The 27,397-nt window shown below is 34.7% G+C and overlaps 3 protein-coding genes and 2 pseudogenes across 3 annotated transcripts; 3 read left to right on the forward strand and 2 right to left on the reverse strand.

Annotated features, from left to right (window-relative positions):
- The first annotated feature begins 3,557 nt into the window (after positions 1-3,557).
- On the forward strand, positions 3,558-4,890 carry LOC139882969 (putative pectinesterase 63; annotated as a pseudogene).
- Positions 4,891-5,616: 726 nt separating this feature from the next.
- LOC139882970 (sucrose synthase-like) lies at positions 5,617-9,179 on the reverse strand (annotated as a pseudogene).
- Positions 9,180-13,371: 4,192 nt separating this feature from the next.
- LOC139882971 (protein SMALL AUXIN UP-REGULATED RNA 12-like) lies at positions 13,372-13,875 on the reverse strand. The gene has a single exon (XM_071867213.1). The coding sequence runs from the start codon at positions 13,873-13,875 to the stop codon at positions 13,372-13,374; it is 504 nt and encodes a 167-aa protein (XP_071723314.1).
- Positions 13,876-21,190: 7,315 nt separating this feature from the next.
- On the forward strand, positions 21,191-23,191 carry LOC139882972 (uncharacterized). The gene is made up of 7 exons (XM_071867214.1): positions 21,191-21,245; positions 21,465-21,532; positions 22,321-22,427; positions 22,552-22,658; positions 22,760-22,809; positions 22,912-22,994; positions 23,077-23,191. The coding sequence occupies exons 1-7, from the start codon at positions 21,191-21,193 to the stop codon at positions 23,189-23,191; spliced, it is 585 nt and encodes a 194-aa protein (XP_071723315.1).
- A 1,993-nt stretch (positions 23,192-25,184) lies between these two features.
- On the forward strand, positions 25,185-26,778 carry LOC139882973 (uncharacterized). Its single transcript, XM_071867215.1, has 4 exons — positions 25,185-25,193; positions 25,289-25,386; positions 25,733-26,049; positions 26,366-26,778. Exons 1-4 carry the CDS (start codon positions 25,185-25,187, stop codon positions 26,776-26,778), a joined length of 837 nt encoding a protein of 278 aa, XP_071723316.1.
- The last annotated feature ends 619 nt before the right edge of the window (positions 26,779-27,397 follow it).

Below are 27,397 nucleotides of genomic sequence, written 5' to 3' on the forward strand. Positions count from 1 at the left end.
CACAGTAAAGAAAAGGTCAAGAACCTTGTATGGATCACTCAAGGTTACCAAATCAGCATAGATTTTTGAGTTTTTGAAATTGGCACTTTCGACCTAGTCATTGGCGTTGAATTTATGGGAGGTTTAAAGTCTGGTCACTATGAATTTCAAAACTCAAGAGTTTTTCTTTTCCGTGGAAAGGCAACGTGATCACGCTGAAGGGAGATGAAGACAAAGGAAAAATAAAGAAACAAGGAGCTTTATAAATGAATGGCAGCCTAGACATAATGGTGGTTCGATGGTCAATACGGCAGTAACTGTTCCTACTTGGCTGGGAGAGCTTACTAATAGCTATGAGGGAGACTCGATTTGTGAATAGTCATTCCAACTAGGGTATCATTTGGTTAATGTTTTGATGCAGTACAAAAGATCGCTTGTACGTGGGTAATCATACAGATTTACAAGATAGAATTATGCTAGCTATGCATGACTCTCCTACTGGAGGGGGCATTATGGTATTAAGGCGACCTATCAACGTGCTAAAGAGGTCGCCTGTTTTAGTTTATCTAATTGAATCTTACTTAGCTAGAAAATTCATAGTTATTCTACTAGCCAAGATGAAGAAAATAGTTGCATTTTGGATTTCTAAATGCCTCACTTGCCAGAAATGCAAAGGTGAGCATGTTTGTTATCTTGGTCTTTTATAGCAAATCCCTATTCCTAATCATGCATGGGAAGATATTGGTTTAGACTTTATTGATGGGCTGCCTAAGTCTAATGCCAAAATAGTATTTTAGTTGTGGTAGATCGTTTTACCAAATACGCTCATTTTATTGCTCTCAGTCACCCCTTTACTGCCTCACATGTGGCTAAGGCTTTCATGGATGAGATTTTTCAATTACATGGGTTACCAAAGTCTTGGATGGACACTGTTTTCTTGAGCAAATTTGGCAGGAATTGTTTAATCAATTTTAGACCAAGCTAAACATGTCTACAGCTACCACCCCCAATCGGATGGCCAAAGCGAGAGGGTTAATCAATGTTTGGAGGCTTATCTTAGAGCATTCTGTCATGAGCAGTCAAACCAGTGGCTGAAATGGTAATATCTCGCAGAACGGTGGTACAATTCTAGCTACCACACTGCCCTGCTGATGACTTCGTTCGAAGCTTTATACGGTTATAACCGAGGGACTTTCCGACGAAATATGGTCCTACTTGGCCGTGGACACACTAAACACCTATTTTCATGGTAAGGAAGAATTGCTAGTGCAACTGAAGCAGAATTTGCACAAAACTAGAAACCATACAACTCAAATGGCGAACCGAAAAAGAACATAAAGGGAATTCAACGAGGGTGATTGGGTCTGGCTAAAACTCCAACCTTACAGATAGATGTTAGTTCAAAAGAGAGGGTCATAGAAGTTGTCTCGGAAGTTTTTTGGGCCATATCAGATCGAGAAAAAGAATAGGCACGGTGGCTTATAAACTCACTCTCTCAACTGGTAGTAAAATACACCATGTTTTTCATGGGTCGCAACTGAAAAAGTATAAGGGTTTATTCCTTCTACAATAGGTTCTACAATGCCCCTTCCTAATTTACTCGATATAAATCAGACTCAATACACCAAACCAGTGGCAATCTTAGACATTAGGTTAGTGAAGAAGAAAAAACTTACCAGTGACTTGAGTGGCTCATCTAATGGGAGAATCAAAGTGAAAATGAGACTTTGTGGGAGGAAGCAAGCTATATCTCATCGAATTGGTCGTCGCTACAGTTGGCAGAGACATTGTCGAAAAATAAAGCTTCGACTTTTGGGCCGTCGGAAGGTGATTCGATCGGAAAGTCTCACTCTTTATTAGTTGTGCACACTCATGATATCGAATAGGGCGTAGAGAATAATATCCCCAATGTGATAGTGAAATTCCTAATTTTGGTGTTAAAGCTTGAGGACAAGCATCGTTTTGAAGAGGAGCAATGTCACCAATTCTACTATTAGTTTGTAAGCCCATTTAGGGTTAGTATTGTCAAGGCTTTAGGCCCATTAGCTATCTATCATTCCTATTATAAATAGATACTTATGTTGTAATCGAGAAAGTTAAGAAAATTATGAATACAATCTCTATTTCTCCCTCAAGTTATCTCTTTCTCCTCTAATCTTCTCTTCATATTTCTTCTTTCATTTCTGGCATAATCTACCTTCGATTGTGTCAATGTGATTTGGTTTGTTTCCTGTAATTGTTCTTATCTCGTTTTGTAGTTTCTTCATTACTCCAAGTAGCCTTAAGAGTTCTATCATCACTCATTCCATAACTGTGTATGTTGTATCAGAGCCCGAAACGAACATATCTTAGGATTAAACATTTATTATATTACAGCTGATCAATAATTGATAGAAACATTTTACACTATATTTTATTTAAGTTGAATAAAATTAAATTTTTTGGCAACGAATATGTTCCACCTTCAACTATCCTATGATCAATCCAATTTTACTTGACATTAACAGCTCAAGCTCGAAGTTTTCTCTAACCACTTCAAATATTTATGCGCTACGATTCAACACTAATTTACATTCAATGAGCCGAGGACTAAATATGAGTGTTAGCAGGCCAATACACTGATATCTAGTAGTTCCCCCTTATGCAATAATAAAATCCCTTTCTATACTGCATTCTGCAATACATAAGACATTTAAAAAGTGTTTAGGATTGTACGAGCGAAAGGCTTTATACTTGTAACGAGATAGTCAAAGAAATGATCGAAACTCTTTATTTATAATCAAAATCTCATCATTTATTTTTTCCTTATTTCTATTCTTTAATTAAAACAATCACATATCTATAAATACATCATCTATTATAATTTAAATATATACTTAAAATTATTAATTAAATTATATAATTACATTTCGTCCAGCGGACAGACTATAGTATGACAAAATGGAAGAGAAAAATTACAAATGGCAACGCATATGGTGTTACACCATGTGTATCGAAAAATATCTTTGAATTCTTTATTTTCAAATATTTTCAAATATTTTCCAAATAAATTATATATTTTTCAATTATTCAATGTCTATCCTAGCTAAAAGTTCCTATATCCTCGCCAAAATTTAACTAAGCAGAAAGAAAAGTAAATTAACAAACATTGTGAATGCATTTGGACATAGACAACCTTAATTTCTTAAGAGTTTGTTTTCTAACACAAACAACCAACAACTTGACAAATACATTCTGCTCCATCCTCTATTTTCAGTCATAATTGATTTTAGCATTTATCCAAAGGAAACTGGACATTCATCTCTTTGCATAGAATAGAAATTATGATCGTTTGAAGGTTGAGATCCTCAGAGAGGCAAAAAGAAAAATGGCCTCGAAAATGAGGCATTTTTTTCTGTTGATTGCTGTACCCAATTATTTTAGCAACGACAACAATCTTAGTCATCGGAATCGACAATAATAACACCGCAATAAGCCCAAGTTCTCCCAAAAACACGACATCAAGTCCAAACTCTCCAAAAAACAATACAAATATCACACCAAGGTCAACAAAACTCGACTCATGGATAACACAAAACATGAAAGAGTACAACGACAGGAAAGGTACATTGGCTAAAGGCTTTAAGCGCTCCATCTTGGACCATGCCCTAGTAAAGGCCGAGGAAGGTGGCATCAAGTTGATAACGGTCCAGCAACTTGGTCGCAGAGATTTTAGCAAAATCAATGACGCCATCAAAAGTATTCCGGATGGGAATAAGAAAAGAACGGTGATTTGGATTGGTGGTGGTGAGTATAGGGAAAAATTGACTGTTCCTAAGAAATAAAAGTTTCGTTACTTTCTTTGGTGATCCTAAGGACATTCCAAGGATTGTGTATGATGGCACCGTAGCACAATTCGGGAGGCTCAAGAGCGCCACCGTGACCATTGAGAGTGATTATTTCGTTGCTGTCAATATTTCATTCGTGGTAAGGGTAATTTTTTTCTTTTTCTTTTTTTTTGTGAAAGACTCGAAGATAAATGTAATTATATGTCATAACATTATCTAATAAATTTTTTATTCATAACTATATTAATCTCTCTAGCTATTTGATTTTTGTAGAATTCGGCTCCGGAACCAGATAGTAAAAGAATGGGTACACTAGGAGCGGCATTGAGAATATCAGGAGACAAAGCTGCATTCCACCATTGCAAATTCATAGGCTATCAAGGACACATTATGTGATGATAGGGGCAAACATTTTTTCAAGGACTGTTACATTCAAGGCACTCTTAATTTCATCTTTGGAGAAGGAAAATCCCTCTACTTGGTAATAAATCACTTGCAATATTTTAGCACCCCTCCAGTTTGATGTATTTGAAAACTGGATTTTACTCCATAATGAATTCCTCGCCTATATAGAAATTTTGTATAAAATCTTTAATAATTGCAGAACACTACCGTAGAAACAGTGATTAGAGATGGAAAAGGAGTAATCACAACACATTCTAGGAAAAATGCATCGGAGGACAGCGGATTTGTGTTTTCTCATTCAGGAATAATTGGTGCTGGCAAAGGAAACACTTACATCAGCCACTCATGGAAACAAAACCCTAGAGTGGTCTTCGCGTACACCTTCATGGGGACGATTATAGGTGATAAATGGTGGTTACATGGCCATGACAGGTACACTATTACTTATAATCATACATTTTTCTTCAATTATTGTTAGAGTTGGTTTCAATTTTATGTTGTTATTTTGTAGGAATGTGTATTATGGAGAGTACAAGTGCAATGGGACCCGGGGCTAGCCCTTCAAGTCGGGTCAAACATGCGAGAGGTTTATCCGAGGAAGAAGTCAAACCGTTCTTGTCTACAAGTTTATATTCATGGAGGCACGTGGCTACTTCCACCACCCGATCTCAAATTATAAACAAAAAGATAAAATTAAGAAAATTATGTAATTTAATGATAGATTAGTAATTACTAATAAGATCTTGTGTTTCCTCCCCTCATATTGTAACCAAGTACTAGTCATTTTGTTGTTGGATCCTATTCTTATTGTATCTGACCAAGACCGATTCAAGAGTTTGTTGAATATTTCCATAGCCTGCTGAGAACCAAATACCTGAAAAGTACTATTCCCATTGATTTTTATTCCATTCTAAAATCCAGGTTTTGAAAAAAGCTTGGTGAATTGATTCAGACCGATATGAGGAAGCTTGATGCACAATTAATGGCATAAATGAATCGGAAATTTTGGTTAAGATAACACATGAGCATTTGATTTCGCTCATTCAAATGTAGCAAAGATTAAAAATTGGCAGAATCATGCATCTATAATAACGAAGCATATGCCAACCAGAGTGTGGCTCAATGGTTACATTTCCTCCTGCAGAAGGTCATGGGTTCGACTATTTGGGAGATGACTTTGGATGGGTAGATTTGTATTACGTTTATAAAAAAAAATATAATATAATTGGAAATTCAAAAACTTCATTGAAAATGAATCAACAGCCAAGCCGGTCAATATCTTGTGACATCAATTACAATGAAAAGACAGAAAAGGACATAGAAAAAACTCCAAAGCCTTCAACATTCTTCCAGATTAATTATTTCCACTCAAAAGTAAAAATTGCTGATGCTTTCAAAGCTCTGTTTACTCAATAGCCAGAGGACAGGTTTGAACCTGAAAAATATCATACATATCAATATTAAGATAGATTGAAGCAGTTTGAGATGCAAAAATGAACAAAAAAATGTTTATAGAGGTTTTACCTGCTTACGGTACATGAGAGCATAGAACATTTTCAAGGTAACGCTGCCTCTCACGGCTTTCAGCTTCAGAAACCTTCTTCCAGAATCCATAAACTCCGGTGAGGGTCAATAGCTTCTCAGAGTAGATTTTCCAGGTATACCTAAGATATAAGGATATATATTATCAAAATTTGTACCAATTTATAAAAATAAAAAAAAAATTGCTGTGAGAAGAATGATGAAATCTTTAATTTATTTCTAGGAATGTGACTTCTTACTTCTCTTGGATACGCTGGAGGCCTCCTTGGGAGATCTTGTCCCAATGAGTAGGGTCCACCTTGCATTTCTCAAAGAAGTTGACCAGTAAGTCAGTAGCTTCATCTCCCTTGTAAGGATCAATATGGTAACCAGATTTTCCATGACGATGATCTCAGCAGGGCCACCATTGCAAGTGGCAAATGTCGGCAATCCACAGGTCATCGACTCGACTACTGTCAATCCGAAAGCCTCATAAACAGCTGGCTGCACGAATGCTCCCTTTGTGTCACAAATGTACCTATAAAAAGAAATTTATAACTTTTCAGTATTTAGAATTTTAAACATTCCTAAATATAATAGAAATAACTGAAGGAGCAAAAATGTGTGTGTATACCTGTAAAGTTCACCATTCCTGATTCTGTTCATCTGAGAAGAAATCCATCTGAACTGACCGTTCAGATCGTATTTCTCTATCAGCTCATACATTTTCTTCATTTCAGCTTGCTCTTCTAAGTCCTTGGACTCCTTTCTCCTATCTCCTCCAACCACGACGAGGTTTACCAGTTCACGCAACTTGTTGTTCTTTCCGAACCATTCGACAAGGCCAGTCAGATTCTTGACTCGGTCCAACCTAGCCATTGTGAATAGAATTGGCTTGTTTTTGTCCTTCAACACACATCTGTTTGAAAAAGTAAATATTGGTGTTTAGATATAGTCCTCAATTTTTTTTCTAAAGAGATTTGAAGTAAGATATTTTTTAAGCTTACAGGTGTTCTGCATTTTCAACAGGGCTGTAAAGGAGTTCCTCAATATCAGGATGGAATTTGGTCAACCTACGAATTTTTCGGTATAAGGGAAGTAAATACCCATGTCAGCACCAGGGGATACAATGTTGAATTTGGGGTCAAATGAATTGATCCCATGAACAACTCGGTAAAGTCCAGGAAGGGTGAAAGCGGTGTGACTTTCATATTGTCCAACGGTGTTCTTGCTGGAGACATAGAAGAAGGAAACAAAAGTTACAAAAAAAATAGATATTATAACAAAACTCAAACTATGAGAGAAGATAAAATGTGTATTACCTTCCAGCAATCTCTTGGGAAAGTGCTGGTGATAATGAAATCTGTTTGATTCATAGCCAAAAGATCAGCTGTGAATTGGCAGGAAAAGTGATATTTGTCATCCAGTTTTTTCCAATAAGCATCTGAGTCGGGATATTTTGTTTTCTCTAGAGCATGAGCAATGGTGCACTGTGAAAGAAGAGAAAAAAATTGTATAAATTAGTTTTATGCTGAATGGAACTTATGCAGAAACCAGTTTCTAAATATTGTATCCATGTCCCAAACCTGAGTGACTCCGAATTTTTTTGCTAGCAGAGTTGCAACAATATTCCCATCACTGTAATTTCCAATGATGAGATCAGGCTTGCCACCTTGAAGCTCTTTTGAAAGTTCGGCTGCAACGTCATCGAGTAAGTTTCTAGGTATGGCCATACTTCAAATCTGGAGATCCACTTACGAACAATTCCTTCCTCTGTTCTAAAGGGAACTCTAAGAATATCTGAATATTCTGATTCATAAACTCTCTCAAGTGGCTGACCACAGGTTGTTCCAACTGCATCAGGGAGGAGTCGAGTCACCTGGACGAAGCAACATATAGTATTTTAGCATCTCGGACGAAAAAGTTGTGAAATGGGAAAAACTAGCCCATCACTTGGCGACAAACTTACAATAAGAATGCGAGGTTTGATATCCAATCCTTGTCGCTTGATCCGATAAAGCATCTCTTCTTCCAATGCACGGACTTGATCCAAAATGTAAACAACCTGAAAGAAAAATAAATTGTATCAATGTGTGTCTTAATTTCTTCAAAATTCAGTTAAAAATGTAGAAAGGATAAAATTGTACCTGGCCTCCAGTATCAGGATAACCCAAAACATTGTCTTGAGCAAAGTATCCATGAGGAGACATGATGACAACATTAAAGACCAACGGTATCATCCCGATAAATTTCTCAAGATTGCTTGGCTCGGGTGCCTCTAGCAGATCTGAAAGAAGATGAACCATTTCAAATACATGCTCTGCGTTATCACCCCATCCTCTCTCAAAACCAGATTCCAGGAACTTGTTCTCGAATTCTGAATAAGGCGTTTCCGGTGCAAGTGCAGACAAGTACTCCTCTGCTTTCCTCAGAGCATATTTCAGATCACATAGGTTCTGGATTTTTACTATTCAGCATCAATTTCTACAAACAAATGAAGACCATTCAAACCACTAGTGTATTAGTTTCTCGTTTACCTCAAATGCAAACTATTTTCATTATATGGAAAGTAAAAGGTAAATCTGGAAAGTGTCCGGTAACTTACTTTGCCTTGGCGGGTGTGAGATTGGAGGAACTGAAAAAGAGGCAGCATGCCGTCTTTGTCGTTAAAGAGTTTTGCCGAAAGCTGGCGGTTGAGGAACTCCATTCCATTACCAATGGACTTAGGATGAGTTGGCAGAGAAGAGATCCAGTAGATGGCTTGAAGTCCAAACTCAAGCACAAAGTCACCATTGCTGCATTCACAGGAGGAAATTATCAACTACATCCTAAGTCCATATTATCCACTCAATACTATCCAGTAGTTCTTTAAAAAATAAAAATACTAATGAAAATTGTAGGATATTTGATTACCTTCCATCAACCAGTTCTTCTTTGAGGCGTAGGTAATCGGGGACACTCATATCCTCAATGTCAAGTGAAGTAATGTTCAAACGAAGGTATTCCCAAACGCCAGGGCTTGGACGAACAGCAAGAGCTACCCAAGGAGGTGAAACTAATGCTTCCTGAAAAGGGGGAAAAAAAAAAACAAACAAACAAAATATATCAGCACAAAATTATTTTATCAAGACTTAAACAGAGAAAAGAAAACTTGTTTTACCTGAGAGGCACTGAGGACGAGCCAAGTACCTGGCTGGATTGTTCATATCCAGTCCCTAGCACAGATTGAAGATTCTTGGCATTGTAGATTCCTTTTCCTAAATTCGCAATCCTACAAAGATCGAAAAAATCGATTATCTATTCTGGACGAATTCGGATGATTGAGATCATAGACACAATAAAACAAATACCTTGAGAGCAGATCAGAGGATGCCTCTGATAACTCGAAACGTGTTCGGTCAGAAGTACTTGGAGGCTTGGATTGAGAGTTGCAGCAGATGCGGCCATTGCCTTCTTAGCCTAGAGTGGTTCGTTCAGGAAATAATCAGCATTTTGGATGACTTTATAAAATCATAATAAAAACTCATAAACTAAACTAGAGAGAGTTGCAAGATTTATTTTTTATGTCTAAAATTTCTAGTTAGTATGATCAAGAATTCCCTTTAATCAGTGTAACTAAACTCTATTAGAGTGATTAATCCACTCTTAAAATGCATAAAACTCAGTCACTACTACTAAAAAACTTGACTTTCAAGTAATCAAAATGCAAACAACATGAAGATTAAAAGACTTACCTTAGAAAACTTAATAGGGTTTTTGAAACAGAGGAGAACAAAATGAGATGAAGAAAAACAGACGAGTTGCAGAGAATTTATAGCCGGAAATAATTCTAACCTACTACTAGAATTTCCACTTGCATGAGTAAAATACCAAAAAGGTAAAAACTTTAATTAAAGAAAAAAAATAAAAAGATTACTTTTAGAACAAGAAAAAATAAAAAATATATATCCATTGATTGAGATATTGCGTAGCAATGTCGCTGCAATAATTGCAAGAGACCACACAAACAGCTTGATTTTATTTTATTATTGTTCTGAACGCAAAGGAAGAAAAATATATTATTCAGTCAATAAATGAAAGAACTAGTACTATGTTATAATCGTACAATGTTAATGGATATTGGATAAGAACAAACTTTAATTTTCTACGTTAGGTATACAAACCAATTTTTATTTTATTTTTTTCCCTTTTAGTTAGTGGTATATCGGTGAAACATCGTTTGAAAAAATATTACGATTTTTATTGTGACGAGTAGTGGGTGACGCACATTTCATAGAATATTCTTTTGTGAAATTTAAAATATTACTCCGTATAGTTTCCGTGGAGTAAAACTTTCTCAAACATAGGTTTGACAAAATCAGTTTTGTAATAATTAGGTGATAAGGTACTTTTATTTTTTCGTTTATAAACCCTGATCACAAGATAAACTCGAACCGAATTTGACATATAAAAAGATCAAAATTGATTCGACCAAAACATAGCTAATTCTACTTATATAAAAAAAAAAGATCGAAAGGAACAGTTTTGCTCGAAGAGAAGATAAAATTTTAGAATTTAAAGTGAAGATAATTGTTAAAATAAAACGAAATATGTTGATCCCTCTCCTCTGGTAGGGAAGGAGGAGTTAAACGGCCGATGGGTGAGGTAGGGCCGTAGGGCTTAGGGTGGAATAAATAATGGGCCCCTAATTATACTTATCCACCGACACTTCCTATCAAGTTCATTTCTTTTTTCTTTTCTTTTTTTCCTTTGAGATATACGAGAACGAGGGTGTATGTGCATTACAACACTTGAATTCTTCACTTTTGAAATTAAGTTGTTTAACCCGGAGCTGTTAGCAAAAAAAATATAGTGATTATCGAGTGGACTTTCATCCTCAAATATCGAGAGATCGACTTTTCGTGGACGCAATTCTTAAAATTGTATGGGTCGGGAAGAACTATCCATTTTGTGTTATCCAAATTGATTGTGGCTTAAATCGTACTTAAGAGAATGGGTTAATGCCATGTCTTAATGATTTGAAAATTTAAGAAACCAATAGCTCAAGAAAAAAGCCAAATATTTTGCTAGTTAAAGTTTATACTACAGCATTTCTTTTCTTGAAACATATATCATATCAATGTCTATATGTATGTTGAACACTCAAAAAATATGTCTATATGTTGATAAAATTAATTACCACGTAATTACATTTGCTAATTAGGATGACTTTTCAATCTTCCAAGGGTTGGGTTCCCCATCACTTTTTATTTTTATAATTTGAATCACTTTTTTATATACGATGGTTGAATGATGAATTGATGATGAACTTTTGGTGATTGGGGAGGAAAAACTTAATTTGTAGTTGACACTCTAATATGTCAGTTGCCATTGGCTTGATTTCATTTTCAAGGCCAATAAATAAAGACCTAGCTCAATGAACTTTAGGCCAAAGTAAAATCCAATTAATGAGTCATCTATAAGTATGTTTAGTTAAGTATAAGATCTAGTTGAACCCAGCCAGGGTGTAAGGTGATCGAAGATATATATATATACACTACATTACTACTGGATGCATTTATTTCATCCGGAATTAATTAATTCAGAGCTGCTGCAACGCAAGGAAGGATGATGTTGACAGAGCAGAACGATCTTGAAGCCATGTACCCAAGGGCGGAGCCGGGGGAAGGCTCGACCGGGCCACGGCACCGATGGAGATCGGAAAAAATTTTCCGGTAGTGTCAAAATTTGTAGAAGCGTACATATAATATAAATAAATTGTTTTGATCCAATGATAGCTAAATATACAGCAGAGTGGTTATTGCTTTTGACTCAATTCATGATTCCTGTGGGTTCGAATCCCAGCTTATCCTTTATACATTTTGTTACTCTCTCTGTAACAAACTTACAATGCCTTTTTTCTTTTCCTAAACCTTCTCAATTTAACTTTCATATTTAATCCTCGTCCTTAATTGTCGTTTTTATACGTTCAACCTTTCAATAACATAATTTTTTATTTCAAATTCTTATAAATAGTTCATTTCTACTATAAAGGTCAAACATAGAATGAATGGAGCCTTAGAATAATTAGTGGAATAATTTACTTGGTATGGCAATTTGGATGTGCATAGTAGCCAACATTGGCCAGATTGGTTGTTTAGAAAACAGATCTTTTTGCTATTTACATCTAATCGGTGGTCCTAATCAGTGGTGGATGTAGAAAAACAGAAGCTCTCACGTGTTTTTAAAGGAAACTCGTCAGTTTCATACTTGTGCTTGTTTGTGGTCGCTCTATTCTATCTATCTATGTCTCCATTTCATTCTATCAATTAGTAGCTACTCTACCATTGTTACTTACTGTCTCTTACTGGGAGAGTGTTGAAAATGAATTACAACCTATTTCAAATGGAGTATATACATACAAACAGTGACATTTATGTTATCTACTTTATTAATATTATATATCATTACAAATTATCAAAACAATTCAATATGATCATGTAGTGTATAGTGAGTCTACATCAGCATATGTATTAGTTTGTTTGGTAGACATAATTATAAATTTCAGCATATCCTCATTATTGAATGAGGCGTACAAGTGTCAAGTTACCTTAGAAATAATTTTCATGATTATTGATCGATATCCCCCATCTAATTCGGTTTTTAGATCAGATTATCTTAGTAGTGTACAAAATACATAATTTAGTATGCTACTAAAAAATGCTTTGTAATGTGTGGTTAGAGGATATTCTAAAAAAAATAAAAAATGTTTGGTTAGAAGAAAGATGGGTCCACAAGTGAATAGTGTCTCACTTTATTTGTTATCTTTAAAAAATCAAGTTTAGCTTTTTTTTTTTCTTTTCTTTTGGAATCATGGTAAGCTATGATTTCTTGTTCCACCAAAGATTGATGGCTACACACACCCCACAAATAGATTTTTCTTTTTCATTTTACTCCACTACCAAACTTTCAATTTTTGGAACAGAGAAATGTTGTCAACACACACTCACATGTATATATGAGATGAACCATATGAAGAAATGTTACTCCATTGAACAAGAACCTCACTTCATATATTCATTTAATAAGTCATTTTCTTGTCACAAGACATTCACTTGTGTTGTAACATACAATATCTGAATGGATTAGCGTAATACTGAGGTTAATTAGGAGTCACATTCAAAGTGAAAAATAGGAATTAAACAACACACTTAACAACATCAACTTGCATAAAAAATTCTGCAGTGACATAATAACTGAATCTTTTTTCTAACTAGAGTTTCCCTATTCCTTGTCCTGTTAGACAAAAAGAAAAGAAAATGAGAAAATATTTCTGCAAACAAGAACCCCTTGCTTTACAACACAAATATATATCAAATCAACCCTGTATTACCAGAGAAGCTCACAACCTTCAAACGCTCAGGATTCACGAATCTTCACCTGTAAGAATCACCACAAAATTTATTACTACTACGATCTGTAGAGCTCACGTTTCGATCGATTTAAGTCAATTTCTAATGATTTCTCTTAAAAGATATTGGCCAATCGATTTTACCATTTCTAAATTACCGAGACTAATTCAGTTAATATTTTCTGGACCCGAAACCGATCATCAAACCATTTCATTCGATACAGTCTAGTCGGTTTGGGCCCAATGAGACTACAACACATTACTTGCAACGCAAGAAAGAACAGAAATCTTACCCTCGCTTTCAAGGGGTTGATCCTTGGGCTGGTTCTCGATGCATTTGAGTAGATACTTAAAAGTCTCGATCTCGCAAGGGATGGTAAGGGCCCCACCTTGTTCGAAACCGTACTCTTCCTCAGTCTTTTCTAGCAAAACCTTGAACACTGAGTGTCCAAGATAAGTGGTAGGAATTATAAACCTCCGAAGTTCTGGTCCCACGTAAACCGCCAAATACCCCTTAGGAACATCCGGCGGTGGTTCCGGGCTGTGACAGCTGCTGTCCTCATCCGAATCACAGCTGCTCTTGATATCGGCGATCCTCCTGTTTGTTGCCGGCGGAATGCCACCTGGAACTTCGCCGGATCGAGGAGTGATTAGTTTGGGGCCCGGTGTGACGTTCTGCCATTTGTTTAACAGTTCTTTCAGTTTGACGACTTGCCAGATTCCGCTAAATTTGGCACCACTATTGTCTTCCATTGCTGCTGATGTCGTCTAGCATCTTACAATAGTGAAAATATGACTGGGATTGGATTCAGTGTGTTGTTTTACATCAGATTTTCTACCTCTGAACATATATAAAGGAAATGAATTAAGAAAAGTAGTCCCTAGAGATATAACAGAATCAAATCCAAAACCATCATCAGAAAAAACGAAATGCGATCTATATGCCATGTGCAAGATAATTAGTCCAGATTTTCATGTTGGAAATATATATTACTAGTAAAAAAAGATACTCCTAAATATAGTGGACGCATATCATTTCGATTTTTGACTAAGCATATGCAGGGATAAACAAGATCTCTGACAAAATACATTGACAGCCTGCTAGCTGCTTCTATATATTAAATTAAGATTAATTTTATTTTTCACGGTAAATTTCAAACCTACACAGGAAATTGTTAACCCTCTTCATAAATTTCACCTCTTTTAACTAACCCATGTCGCGTAATCATTCGTCATCGACATCCCAAAAATCCAATTACTCGGACCTCGTGGAGAAAAAAAGGATCAAATTATTACACCCCAAAAATATTTATTAATTGGACGAAAAATTTTAACGTGTTAGCACACATACATTCATTGTATCATATAGTAAGACGCATGATTAGAAATAAAAGAATTTTTATGACATATTATAATTTTATATTAGAAATTAAATAGATGTAAGGAATAAATTGATATTTTGTTGAACCCGAAAGTATGTGAGATTAATTTGAAAAGTATGAGGATATAATTGTAATTTTTAAAATCTTAAGATTCTAAAAGCTTCCACCACTTTCGGTGGAAGCCGTAAAATATTTTTTTTAAAAAAATAACAGAAGAAGAACGAGAGAGAAAGAGAGAGAAAGAGAGAGAAGAAGGAAAAAACGTTCTAGTGTGCATAGTTATCGTAGAACGAACGAACGGAATATCAATCAAAGTCTGATCGTCCAGATTTTTGATATAGTGTTCTCAACACGTCTTTGTTTATTCTGGCCAAAGGAATTTCGATTCTAGTGAATGGTTTATTAGATATCTAGTTCAAAATGTACTGTTGTTGCAAGATGTTTTGATGCTGTAAATTCGGTAGTTCGAGTTGGAAAATGCGAGTAAGCGATCGAGTATTAGTGTGCGAGCGGGGTATTTTTCGACATAGGAGTTGCGTCGCGGAGAAGGTAAGTACCCAATACACTATATGCTAATATAACGGTTTTCTAATAAACCATATGTCTGTGGTTTGTATATATTTATATGTATATATATTATATATAAACATGCTTGGAAAGTATGTTTGAGGAATTTGGTTGTGAAAATTAATTATTGCATATCGATTTGAGAATCGAAACGATATTTCCTAGTTGGTTGGGTGAAATATAATTATTGAATCGAGGCTTCAAGTTTTCACTAATTGATTGACTTTAAAGCCATTTTTATCCACGAATTTCATCATAATTAATGAAAACTGAGTTCTAAATAATTTGAGAAATGCTTGAGAAATAATTCGTGGAAATAAATTCGATTTTATTGGTGTAAGCGACTTTAATATAAACTTTTGAAAACCAATTTTTGATTCTGATTTTTGAGATTGTATTCGGGATGATTTATCCAAGGGAAGTATAAATATTCCTATTGGTACACGTGTAGGTTATGGCCATAGACCGATTATATGAGATTATCTATTATTGAGTCTCGTCACTGTCTATCATTAAGGGTAAAGTGACATTGGTAATGAACGGGCCCACGGTGAGGCCAAGGTATGCTTTCTACTAACCTAAACCAAAAGACGTGGTATGGCGTATCGTTACTGTACCTAGACAGGATCTTGATACCACGGGCCAACCGACCGATTTGGTTAAGTTTTGGAGCTTTATTGAATTAATAAACCATTTCGATTTTACTCAATTCTGACTTGATAAAAATCACTTTAACTAGTTTGGATTTTAAATCGATAAATTATGTGTTTTAAAGCGGATTTGGATTTGTGAAGTATGAACTATGATGAGATTTGATAAAAATATAAATATATTCACTCCGTATTCGAGATAAATAAAGTTTTCAAAATCTTTTAATTGGTTTTGAAACTTCTTATGGATGTACTGAATATTGATCTATCTTTATATTATTATATTTTGTATTTGGTACTTACTGAGTGCGTTGTCACTCATCCAAATATTATACTATTATTCTTACATGTCATAGAGTAAACATTTCAGGGAAAGCGTATGAGGATTTCGAGATCATCTTCCTTGAAGGATGTATATTCTTTTATTCATTTTTTTTTTTAGTAGAATATGCTCTTTGTGGGTACAATCAGATATAAATATAAATTAATTGTAATAACATAAATAAATTATTACTTGTTAATTGAGAAATTATATTAGACTGGTCTTAATCTTTTGTCGAGAAGGTTAAGACGCCGGTCACGGCTAGGAAATGATGCACATGATGGAATTGTGACGAGATGATGCCAATGGACTGAATTTCTTATAAAAAGTCTTGGGCCCAAGCAAATTATTTTTCCGGAGATCAACCCGTGAGTCGATTTGGAATCCCAAAAATCATTTCATAATTTTTTTTTTTTTAAAAAAATGGTTTGATAATGTGACTTTTGTTTTCAAACTATGGGTTGAAGTAGTTTCATTGGTCGGTACTCGAAGTCTCAATTTGACTTATATGGTGGTTAAGGATTATGGAGAAGAATATGACGCGACTTCTTTTTCATCGATTGAAGAGCTGAAAGTCTTCGTCGCTTGTTTTTCAACATCTATCGAGTAGTAATTAGAATTTAAACTTCCATTAAAAGGTTAAAATGAAACGAAATCGTCTTATCTCTAGGTTTTTAATTAAATCACTAGGAGGTAACAACTTTACTTCTAATCCTATTATAAAACTTGAATTAACCATACACTCATTATTGAGATTTATTTCCTGAATTAAAAGTTAAATTAAATTTAGTTTGGAATGAAGTTGTCTCACGGTAATATTTTCTAAGGAGTTGAAACTAATAATTTATTTGTTAATGTTCTCGATTATTTTTATTAAGATTGAATTCAAGTACTTTGTATTTCTGGTAGTGTTATTGTCAAAAAGAGACCAATTGCTTTGTATCTTTTATTTGGAAATTTGAGATGGAAGAGATTGCATAATTAAGATTATGTGCTCGACTTTGTTAATTGATCGTTCTATAATTTCATTGGAAATTGAATTGCGTTTTGTTGATAATCTTGTTAAGAATTAGGTGTCTAGCTATAATGTCGGGCTTATATTGTATTGGTAATCAGTTTAAAAATTTCTATATGCAGTTTGAGATTAGTGGACAGTTGATAAAAACTGTATAAAGTATAACGTTTAGCATTATTGTATTTTTTCCAACTTTTGAAATGGAAAATAATGGATCTAATGCTAAAATGAAAATTATATGAATTGTGTTTTTGATTTAATAGCTCAATTAAAATAAAAAATAAAAAATTGAGTTCTCGCTCCATATTTCAAGTAAGGACATAAATAATTTTTAATAGAGGTAATTAAATGTCAATTTAACTGACTTCAGAGGTGTGTGGCGGTCTGTGCAAATTTTGCGTTGTGGATTCATATGCTAGTGTCTTATATGAATGATTGCAACTTCTATATTTAATATAGTGGTCAATTAGATAGTCACTTTGTTATAACTTAAATATATTGACCTAACTAATCAATCGGAGAACTGTAGCTTTATTTTGTACAAGTTAACCGATGCATGGTGTGAAAAATGGATCGGAATATAAAAGTTTCCTTAGAATGTTTGTGTTAAGAAAGCTTGAAAGTATCAAGTGGTGTTGAACTAGAAAAATTTACTAGCTAAATTATGTGCTTAAATTGAATTTATGAGGTACAAAATATTTAGTATGTTAAAGTGAATATATCAAATTAGAACTTGGGTTCTAAATATTAGTTGTCTTGAAAGAAGATGATAATGTGAATGTCTATAGTTTGTGCTATTTTATAGATTGAATTTTGTATTGAAGATCATTTAATTGAAATCATAACTGAATTGTTGTGTGTCTGTTGTTAAGTACACTAATTAAGACAGTGATAGCTGATTGTGCAAGTGTTTAGCTTAATGACGTCATAATAATTTTTAAAAATTTCTTTTAATGTTAAAGATGAGGGTAAAATGATGAAAATTGCTAAATTTACAATTTGAATGTTGGGATTAAGGGTAATAAAGATAATTACTATAGGGAGTAAATGAAAAGGACATGAAAAAGTTCATAAATTTCAAATCTTTGCATAAATTGCAAAACATATTAGTAAATTTGAAGTGTGGTCTGAATTAATGATTATTTATAATTCTTGGAAGAATTAAATGAGGCACCTATAATATTTTCTTTTATAGAGAATTGTTGGAATTTTTTATTTTTTTTAATTTTGAACTGAAATAGATGAATTGAGTTAGATGAATTTTGATAAGAAAATTGAGATGGTATAAATTCATATTGTATTTTAATGTGTCATGACCTTAAGTGTCATAATGAGTCTAAATATTGTGCATCGCATGAATCATACTTTGTGAATAAATGACATTGTTTTAATGTAAATTGATTATTTGAATTGTTCTGTGTTTGTGGGTTTCGATTATTTAATTAATGAGATTTGATTCAAATGAAGATGATTTCAAATTTAAGTTAACAAATTTCGATAAGTGAGATTTAATTGTTGTGTGACAATACATTTAAATTGGTCTATTTATATTTAAATACTTTCAAACAGAACTTTGCAATTAAGATGCTATTCAATAAGTAAATTGTATAGTCGATTTTGAATTCGACGGAACCATGGTTAGAGATTGGAATTGTTCAACATTATTGATTGGACTGTCAGAAAGAAAAATAAAATTGAATGGCTTGATTCTTTAAATAATTATTAATTTTGATGTTATTACATGTGAAACGTTGGTTAGTAAGAGGAAATGACTTTTGTTTGAGAAACGTAATTCCTGAAATTGCTCCCAAGCTTGTATAACTTGATGATATCTCCTTTTCTTTTAGATTGAAAAAGATTCAAGACCTTTTGAATTTATTATCTTCGAAACACTATCAAGTGGAGTAGTTATCAGATTTGGTGTTCTAATGACATTTTTACTAGGTCTTATTATTGATGAGAAAGTAGACAAAAACTTGATTTTCAATTGAAAATGATCATAATTTGGACTTAGATGTTATAAACTAGTAGAGTTAAGTATGTTGAAAAAGTATGAGTGCATTTGAGTTCACTTGTTCAGCAAGTTTATGAGTATATATCTGTTAATAAAGGTCATGTTCATACTTTTTTTTGTTTGTTGGTAAAGTTATTATGGGTTATGCTCTTCAGATTGGTTAAAGTTTTGTCTCAAATGAATTCATGTAATGTATAAATGTGGGATGATTAACTCTATGTGGTGTCATATCAAATAGTAACTAAAACTTGTATCTAATTATTATGACGATAGCATAAGTTGATAAGATGTGTGGAAACATAATTTCATACTTGGTTTGAAATTATTTGCTTAAGAAATTTCATTAGAATGTTTGCTAGATTAGAATGTAGGATGCAAAGAAACTTGTCAAGTTCAAGTTCATGTTGCGTCTCGTTCAATTTTGAGGACAAAATTTCTTTTAGGAGGGAAGAATTATTACACCCCAAATATTTATTAATTGAACGTAGAATCTTAACGTGGTAGCACACATGCATTCATCGTATCATATAGTAAGACCCATGATTAGAAATAAAATAATTTTTATGACATGTTATAACGTTATATTAGAAGTTAAATAGATATAAGGAGTAAATTGATATTTTGTTGAACCCGAAAATATGTAGGATTAATTGTGGAAAGTGTGAGGATGTAATTGTAATTTATAAAATCTTAAGATTCTAAAAACTTCCACAAAAAATGGTGGAAGCCATAAAATGTTTTTTAAAAAAAAGAACAGAAGAAGAAGAACGGGAGAGAAAGAAAAGAAAGAGAGAGAAGAGGGGAAAAAACGTTCTGGTGTACACAGTTATCGTAGAGCGGACGAACGGAGTAGCAATCAAAGTCCGATCATTCTGATTTTTGGATATAGTGTTCCCAACACGTCCTTGTTTATTCTGGCCAAAGGAATCTCGATTTCAATGAATGGTCTATGAGATATCTAGTTCAAAATTTACTGTTATTGCAAGATGTTTTGATGATGTACATTCGGTATTTTGGCTTCTCAGGTGATGTAGTTCGAGTTGGAAAATACGAGTAAACGATCGAGTAGTAGCGTGCGAGTAGGGTGTTTTTCGACATAAGAATTGCGTCGCGGAGAAGGTAAGTACCCAATACACTATATGCTAATATAACGGTTTTCTAATAAACCATGTATGTGGTTGTATATATTTATATGTATATATATTATATATAAACGTGTTTGGAAAGTATGTTTGAGAAATTTGGTTGTGAAAATTAATTATTGCGTATCGATTTGAGAATCGAAACGATATTTCCTAGTTGGTTTGGTGAAATATAATTATTGAATCGAGACTTCAAGATTTCACTAATTGATTGACTTTAAAGCCATTTTTATCCATGAATTTCATAAAAATTAATGAAAACTGAATTCTAAATGATTTGAGAAATGCTTGAGAAATAATTCGTGGAAATAAATTCGAGTTTATTGGTGTAAGCGACTTCTATATAAACTTCCGAAAACCAATTTTTGATTTTGGTTTTTGAAATTGGATTCGGGATGATTTATCGAAAGGAAGTATAAATACTTTCTATTGGCACACGTGTAGGTTACGGCCATAAACCGAATTTTATTAAAATTATTATATTTTTATTGTTTTTTAATTTTTCAATTAAAATAAAAAAATTATAATATTATTAATTTAAAATTATAATTTGATTTTTAATTAAATTTAAAAATTTTATATATGTGTATTAAATTATTATTTGTTAATAAAATATTATATTTCGTTTTTTTCTGACACAGATTTTTCTGTTGGTGTTCTTTCTTTAGAAGGTCAACGGATGGGGAAATAATCGACACGTTACAAAAGTCAAAACACTTTAACGTAAGCGGCGGGATCACTCCAATGTTGACACGTGTCTCTATCAGCCCACAGCCCATGTCTAAGTTACAATTTTACTAGCCCAAACCAAACTAGGCCTAATAAACGATTCGATTTAATGTTTATGAACCGAAACGAACCGCGTCAGTCGATGTAACTAATGAGCCCTGGTTATCGTCGTTGCGGGCATTGTTGTGTATAAACCTTTGGCCGAAAGGACAGCATAAAATTTGCAGGAATCAAACGGGTTGAAGCAATGTCTAGAATTTCAAGAGCTGGATTTCGGTTCCTCAAACAGCTATCTACAAGAGGTATCTATCTATCTATAGCTAAAACCCCCCACTAAATACTAATTACTGGATTTTTTTTTTTTTTTTGGAATTAAATCAGCAGAAGCTCCTTTAATGTAGTAGTTATGTTTGAATAATCTGCTGTATTTGGGTTTCAAGAAACTATCTATGCCTATGTTGATTGATTTTTACGGTATTTTCAGCTATAATTTGATCGTAATATTTGGTTCTTTCTATCAGGAGAGAGTGTATGCATCTCTAGACACCTACTATGTAGGTCTTCCAATCAATTTCATCATCAACCTCTGGTTAGTTCGGTCTTCACTTCGCTCGACCTAAAACAATCTTATTCTTCTTTTCTTTTGGCATCTTTTCTCGATTTTGTTTTTGCATGTTGATTGGCAATGAAAAGTTTTGTATCTGAACCAATCTACTGCTTGGAAGTGTTATTAATTCGCACATCTAGAATTGGGCAACTAAGCTTCAATAACTCAGTGTTAAAGTGTCGGTTTTTTATCTCGAGCTCTGTAGTTTGATCATGGACGTATAAATTTCTTTTGCAAACTATATCTATTGTGGGATTGAGGCTTGGTAGTTGGCTAGTTGTCCGTTTGATTGTTTTTCTAAGATGTGAATGCATTTGCAAAGTACAAGGATTGTCTAACTCGGATAAAACTACATCTTACATCCCTAACACTGTTAGTAGTGTTCTGTTCTTATTGCCTGTTAGCATCTTTGCTGTCTAAAATTATGTTTTTATCGTCCAAGAGGCACTTTCGTATGATCAGTCCTCAAGGAGATGAGCTGCTTGCTTATAAGCAGAGGTAGAGAGTTGGACCTTCTCGAATAATGATAATGTCTTGACACAATGGCAAAAGTGTTTAGCTTAAATGAAATATAAACACCAGTGAGGGAGAGTTGGTCAAATAATTCAGGAAAGAATGACAGTCTTTGTCACGTGATAAATACATCTGGTCAAGAATACATTTTTAGCCCATGCTTTTGGAAGGCCTGCTTTTGTTGCCATTCATTCCACGCTCTACACTTGTATTTACCATGTCCTTAGTGTCTATTTGTTTCTCTTTATCTTTTGCAGTTTCAAGCACATACAGAAATGGAGGTTTTGCATGGTGGCATGTTTCAGAAACATCATCGTTTTTGTACAGCAGCAACAAGTGAGGAAGCTGGTGAACAGAAACAAATGTAAGTTCCTTTTGTTTTGCAGTTATGGCTAGCCATTTATTTACTAGTTAGTTTTGACCAGAAAGCGTAACTTAATCTCGGGATTCTCTGAATGCCAAAAACTGAGATGTTTGATTGCTTGCAGGATATCAGTGACATTTGTCGAAAAAGATGGAGAAGAACAGCAGATTAAGGTTCCGATTGGAATGTCAATCTTAGAAGCTGCCCACTATAATGATATAGAACTTGAAGGCAAGAATCATACTTTATGATCTTCTTGTTATGTTTGTTTTGTGATCTTATACTTGATTTGGATTGAAAAACCTGATATTCTGGTTTTGATATTATTTCAGGAGCTTGTGAAGCCTCACTTGCATGCTCTACTTGCCATGTCATAGTGATGGTATGATATTGGCACTAGGTTTCCCAAATAAACATGCTTTTCAAAATTTTTTTGTGAGAAGGAGTTAAATTATCGATCTTTAATTATAAAATATTATTGCAGGATACAGAATACTACAACAAATTAGATGACCCGACTGATGAGGAGAATGATATGTTGGATCTGGCATTTGGGCTTACAGAAACGTGAGTTATATTTCTATGTGTACCTGAAATATCTCTTTCTTTCTCATGTCCAGTGTAGGGTTTAATGTGGTAACGATTTCAGGTCTCGTCTTGGTTGTCAAGTTATTGCCTCGCCTGAACTAGATGGAATTCGCTTAGCACTTCCTGGTGCTACTCGAAACTTCGCTGTGGATGGCTTTATTCCAAAACCACATTAGACTAGGAGATGTCATATGGTGAAATCCAAAGGACAAGAACTTTTTTTTTTGAAGATAAAGGACAAGAACTTGCCAGTTTTGTTCTCTCTGTATCGTATCTGAAACAGAATTTGTTATTTACATCCATCATTGGTTGTTGGATAATGTCGGAATAGAAAAATTTTCGCCTCGGCCATTTATTGTATTCAATTTAAATTCAACTTATTTCAATAAATTCATAAATATATTATTATAATCAAAGTTGAGCTTCATATCTGGTTAAACTATTTTTGTCTAGCCTTTATGAAGCTCGAACCAAACTAAGAAAAAGAATAAGCAAAAGGACTTGGGATCGAGCCGGTCCCATCGTCTACTATGTACCCAGTCCAGTTGGCCGGTCATAAATCGTTAAAGGTCCTCTCGAGATAATCTTTGAACAGTCAAAATCGATTGATCTGAAAGGGGATGGTGGCGGAAAGAATTTATTCAAATTTACCCGAAGAGCTCCAAGGCAACACTGACTTCCAATCAAAGCTGTTGCTGTTTGCATGCGAGTGAACATGCTTTGGCTCTCCCTCTCTCATAAAAACCCCATCTTTCAACTCCGTTCCCTCACACGCCACCAACAACAACAATCCTTCCTTGATCTTGTCGAGAAATCTCTATCAGCTCTAACACCGTATTGACAATGAAAGTTTCGATCTCTATTAGCGTTTCAAACTCGCTGTCCGACTCAGCCAGCTCAACGTATCATATCCATATGATCGATTCCAATGCCAATGCGGCAGTGCCAATGCCGAGAGAATCACCAAGCTGTGCGCCAGTGATGATACCGAACTCTTTTGTATATCTACTTACTTCGTGCACAATCCTGAGCTTCATATCTTCTCCATGAAGTTTTTGCTATTTGTAGTCTTCTGAAATTAATTAAGACATTCTTTTTCTAGTTGTTCTTTTGGAATTAAGATTATCGTACTTTTATTTTGATCGGTAACTTATCATAGATAATCTGCTGCTTTCGAGAGATTCAGTTGTCCCTTAGAAAAGCAAAAGTATGGATTATGAAAGAGTAGTGTATTTTCGAGTCGTGGACCAAGATATGGGAACCTGATAAAGCGTGTACCATTTTTTGTTACGGGCTACCGTAGATGTAATGGGGATTGAACATGATGATGTACAACTGTTATGGAAAGTGAAATATGACCATTCTCGTCGTCAAACGTACTAGGCGACTAATCTGGAGACTGGACAAGAGTGTAGGAACTTGAAGGCCCTGGCTTTATCTTTATGAGTAGGATTTATCGTCATGAGAGAGTGAAAGAGAGTCCTCTGAGTCTGACTTTGGCATTACTAGACAATGCAAATGCGTAGACCGAATGTGACGATGTTTGTAAAACCCTACAATGGAAATTTTTCTTTGTGCATGCGGAATATTCATCATAAATAAATAGAGTAAGTAGGTATTATTATAAAAATAAAAAAACTAGGTATGAAAATTTTGGTGTGGTATATTTTTCAATACTAGAACTTTCTTGTTCGTTCAATAGTCAAAGGTCAATCATACTCGAAACAGTAACGACGTGTCACATAATGGTTGGTTGATGCTAGTATTTTGAAGTCCAAAAGTTTTATTTTTCTAGAAACTTCTTGTTGCGTCCTCGATGAATCTTGACCCCACCGGACCGCAACCGCGTATTAAGCACAATTAAATTCTCCCGCAACCTGTTCACAAAAAAAGTACTAACTCAGACTTCTTCTTCTTCACAGGTGCGATTGACTCTGTTTTTCCTTTTGATCTGAATGTATGTTTATTGTTATTATCTACTTACTTTTCAAGATCTGTTTTATATTCTGAGGTTAGAGTTCAAATTTCAAGTTTAATTGTCATCTATTCGGTTCAATTAGCGATGCGTAATCGCTGATTTTGGATTCTGATTGCTTATAATGTTTCTTATATTTTTAGGCAATCTGATCTGTTCTATTAGAGGGAGTTTTTGTATTCTACTGCGTGGTTATGGCTGAGGTAAGAGTTTTTTGTTCCTCCTTGCTTGTGTATTTGTAGCTGCTAGTTGTTGACATACGGATTTTCTGATGGTAGATATGTTGATTTGTTGTCAGGAGGCTTCTAAGGTCACGTTGAATGTGTACGATCTAAGTAATGGACTTGCTCGGCAGCTCTCTACGACCTTCTTGGGGAAGGCTATCGAGGGAATATGGTTAGTTCTATCCTTTTTTTATATTCCTTTTCCATCCTAGCATGATAAAAAAAAAAAAAAACAGACTTTGCAAGTATTAGTATCATGTAGAAGAGTAATGCGGTGGGGATGAAAGACTAAATCTGCAAAGGAATGGATATATGTGTTCGGAGAAGCTTGGATTTCGCTACATTTGTTAGTTGATAATGTAGTTTCGCTGCTCTATTGTGATAACTCTGGATTCTTTCTATTTGATATTTTGATGTCAAACTGAAATCTTTCTGGCTTAATTTCTCATGTCGAAGTTTTGCATTCTGTATGTAGTCCATAAATTTTGTGTTAACTTTGCTAATGTATTCAATCATAGGCACACAGGAGTTGTGGTTTATGGTAATGAATACTTTTTTAGTGGGGGAATACAACACACGCCAGCTGGCAGGACACCATATGGAACACCAATTAAAGCTGTGGACTTGGGCTTTACCTATGTACCCAAGGATGTATTTGAGATGTTCCTGCAAGAGATTAGCCCACGTTATACAGCTGAATCTTATAGTCTGCTCACTCATAATTGCAACAACTTCAGCAATGAGGTTGCCAATTTTTTGGTCAGCAAAGGAATTCCAGAATACATTCTACAGCTCCCAACTGAAGTTATGAGCAGTCCAATGGGTGCTGTTATATGTAAGTCACCATACATTGCATGCTTTTTTTTCTTCGGCTTCTCTGTGTCAGCTATTGTGTTCTAGTTATTTCTTCTCATGAGGGTGGAAAATCTTACCCTTGGAACATGGTTGATAAAACAAGTTTTGGCTGGGGATATAAAAACTGAAACTGGCTATTCCAGTTGATTAAAACCGGTTTGGTCGGGTTAATTGCTGGGTTTTTTGGCTGATCGATTCGTTTTGGAAGCAAAAAAGAACTAGTTATGCGAATAGTAGAGAAAATCAAACTGAACCAAAACGTTTGTTTGTTTACGATTTTTTATGCTTGTGTGCAGTGCCGATGTTACAGAATCTCGAGACAACATTGAAGGCAGGAGCCGTCCCTCAAGCTCCACAATTTATCCCTACCTCGGCAAGTCGGCCTTCACAGCCCCTCAGTTCAGCCAGTCGTTCTATCCCTTCTCTAGCACAAGCAAAAGAAAAGGAAACCAAGTCTGAGGAAGCTAAGAAATCCGATCTACTGCCAGCTGCCAAACTGGTGGAAGCGGGTAGGGAACCTAGTTCCAATGGTACTAGTGTGGTGGACCCACTTGGAGATGCGAGGAACAAGGTCCAGGAAGAGATTGGCAGAGAGTTTGCTGCAATCATGGCTTCTGGAACACTACGTGCGAGTGAAGCTGCGGCACTCGCTACCAGGAAAGTAATGCAAAGATACGGGCGTTTGGAAGGAGCAGCACCTCAAAGCTAATATCCTTTGTTGAGGAAAGGAGCTCTCCAAATGAAGAGATGTATGTTCCATTTTAGGATTTAACTTTATCAATTTCCATTCTTAATCAACTGTTCAACAAGTGCAACGAATTGTCAAATTTGTGGAACACGAATAGTACAAACTACAATGATGTTCATACTGGTATTCGTGAACTCAAATGATTGTTTGATGGATTGAGCGTTTGTATTTCTTATATAATTCAAACTGGCCTTTTTGTTTATAATTAACATTTAGACGTTGAACTTTTAGAAAATCTCTGCGACAGAATTCCGATTGAGATACATCTATCTACCAATGTATCATTTACATATGGGTTCGGAGGGAGTCCAAAAACGATAAGTTTTGTAAATTTTAGGAATTATTTTCCACGAACTTGTACTGAACGTAGAAAACCTCAACCTTAACTCGAATCCTTTGAGAACCCATATCTTGATCTCGTCAGTTACTGTTTTCTTGATGTTGGGATTCTATGATATGAAGCATCGAAAGTACATTTTGTTTTCCGCAAAGCAAGCCATTGCAAACGGCAATCTGAGACTGAGAAAGGACGTCTACGTCAATTAGCCAAGAAGGGCTTATTATTTGTTGGCCACGACAT

This window comes from Rutidosis leptorrhynchoides, unplaced genomic scaffold, assembly GCF_046630445.1.
Source record: "Rutidosis leptorrhynchoides isolate AG116_Rl617_1_P2 unplaced genomic scaffold, CSIRO_AGI_Rlap_v1 contig331, whole genome shotgun sequence".
Lineage (NCBI taxonomy): Eukaryota > Viridiplantae > Streptophyta > Magnoliopsida > Asterales > Asteraceae > Rutidosis > Rutidosis leptorrhynchoides.

Excerpts from the sequence above, each read along its gene's own strand:
- LOC139882973 (XM_071867215.1), top strand. Across the intron at positions 25,387-25,732 it reads AAGGCTATCGAGGGAATATG|GCACACAGGAGTTGTGGTTT; the intron begins GTTAGTTCTATC and ends ATTCAATCATAG. Across the intron at positions 26,050-26,365 it reads TCCAATGGGTGCTGTTATAT|TGCCGATGTTACAGAATCTC; the intron begins GTAAGTCACCAT and ends GCTTGTGTGCAG.
- LOC139882971 (XM_071867213.1), bottom strand. The coding sequence starts at position 13,875 with ATGGAAGACAATAGTGGTGCCAAATTTAGCGGAATCTGGCAAGTCGTC.
- LOC139882972 (XM_071867214.1), top strand. The coding sequence starts at position 21,191 with ATGTCTAGAATTTCAAGAGCTGGATTTCGGTTCCTCAAACAGCTATCT. Across the intron at positions 22,659-22,759 it reads TAATGATATAGAACTTGAAG|GAGCTTGTGAAGCCTCACTT; the intron begins GCAAGAATCATA and ends ATATTATTTCAG. Across the intron at positions 22,810-22,911 it reads CTTGCCATGTCATAGTGATG|GATACAGAATACTACAACAA; the intron begins GTATGATATTGG and ends ATATTATTGCAG.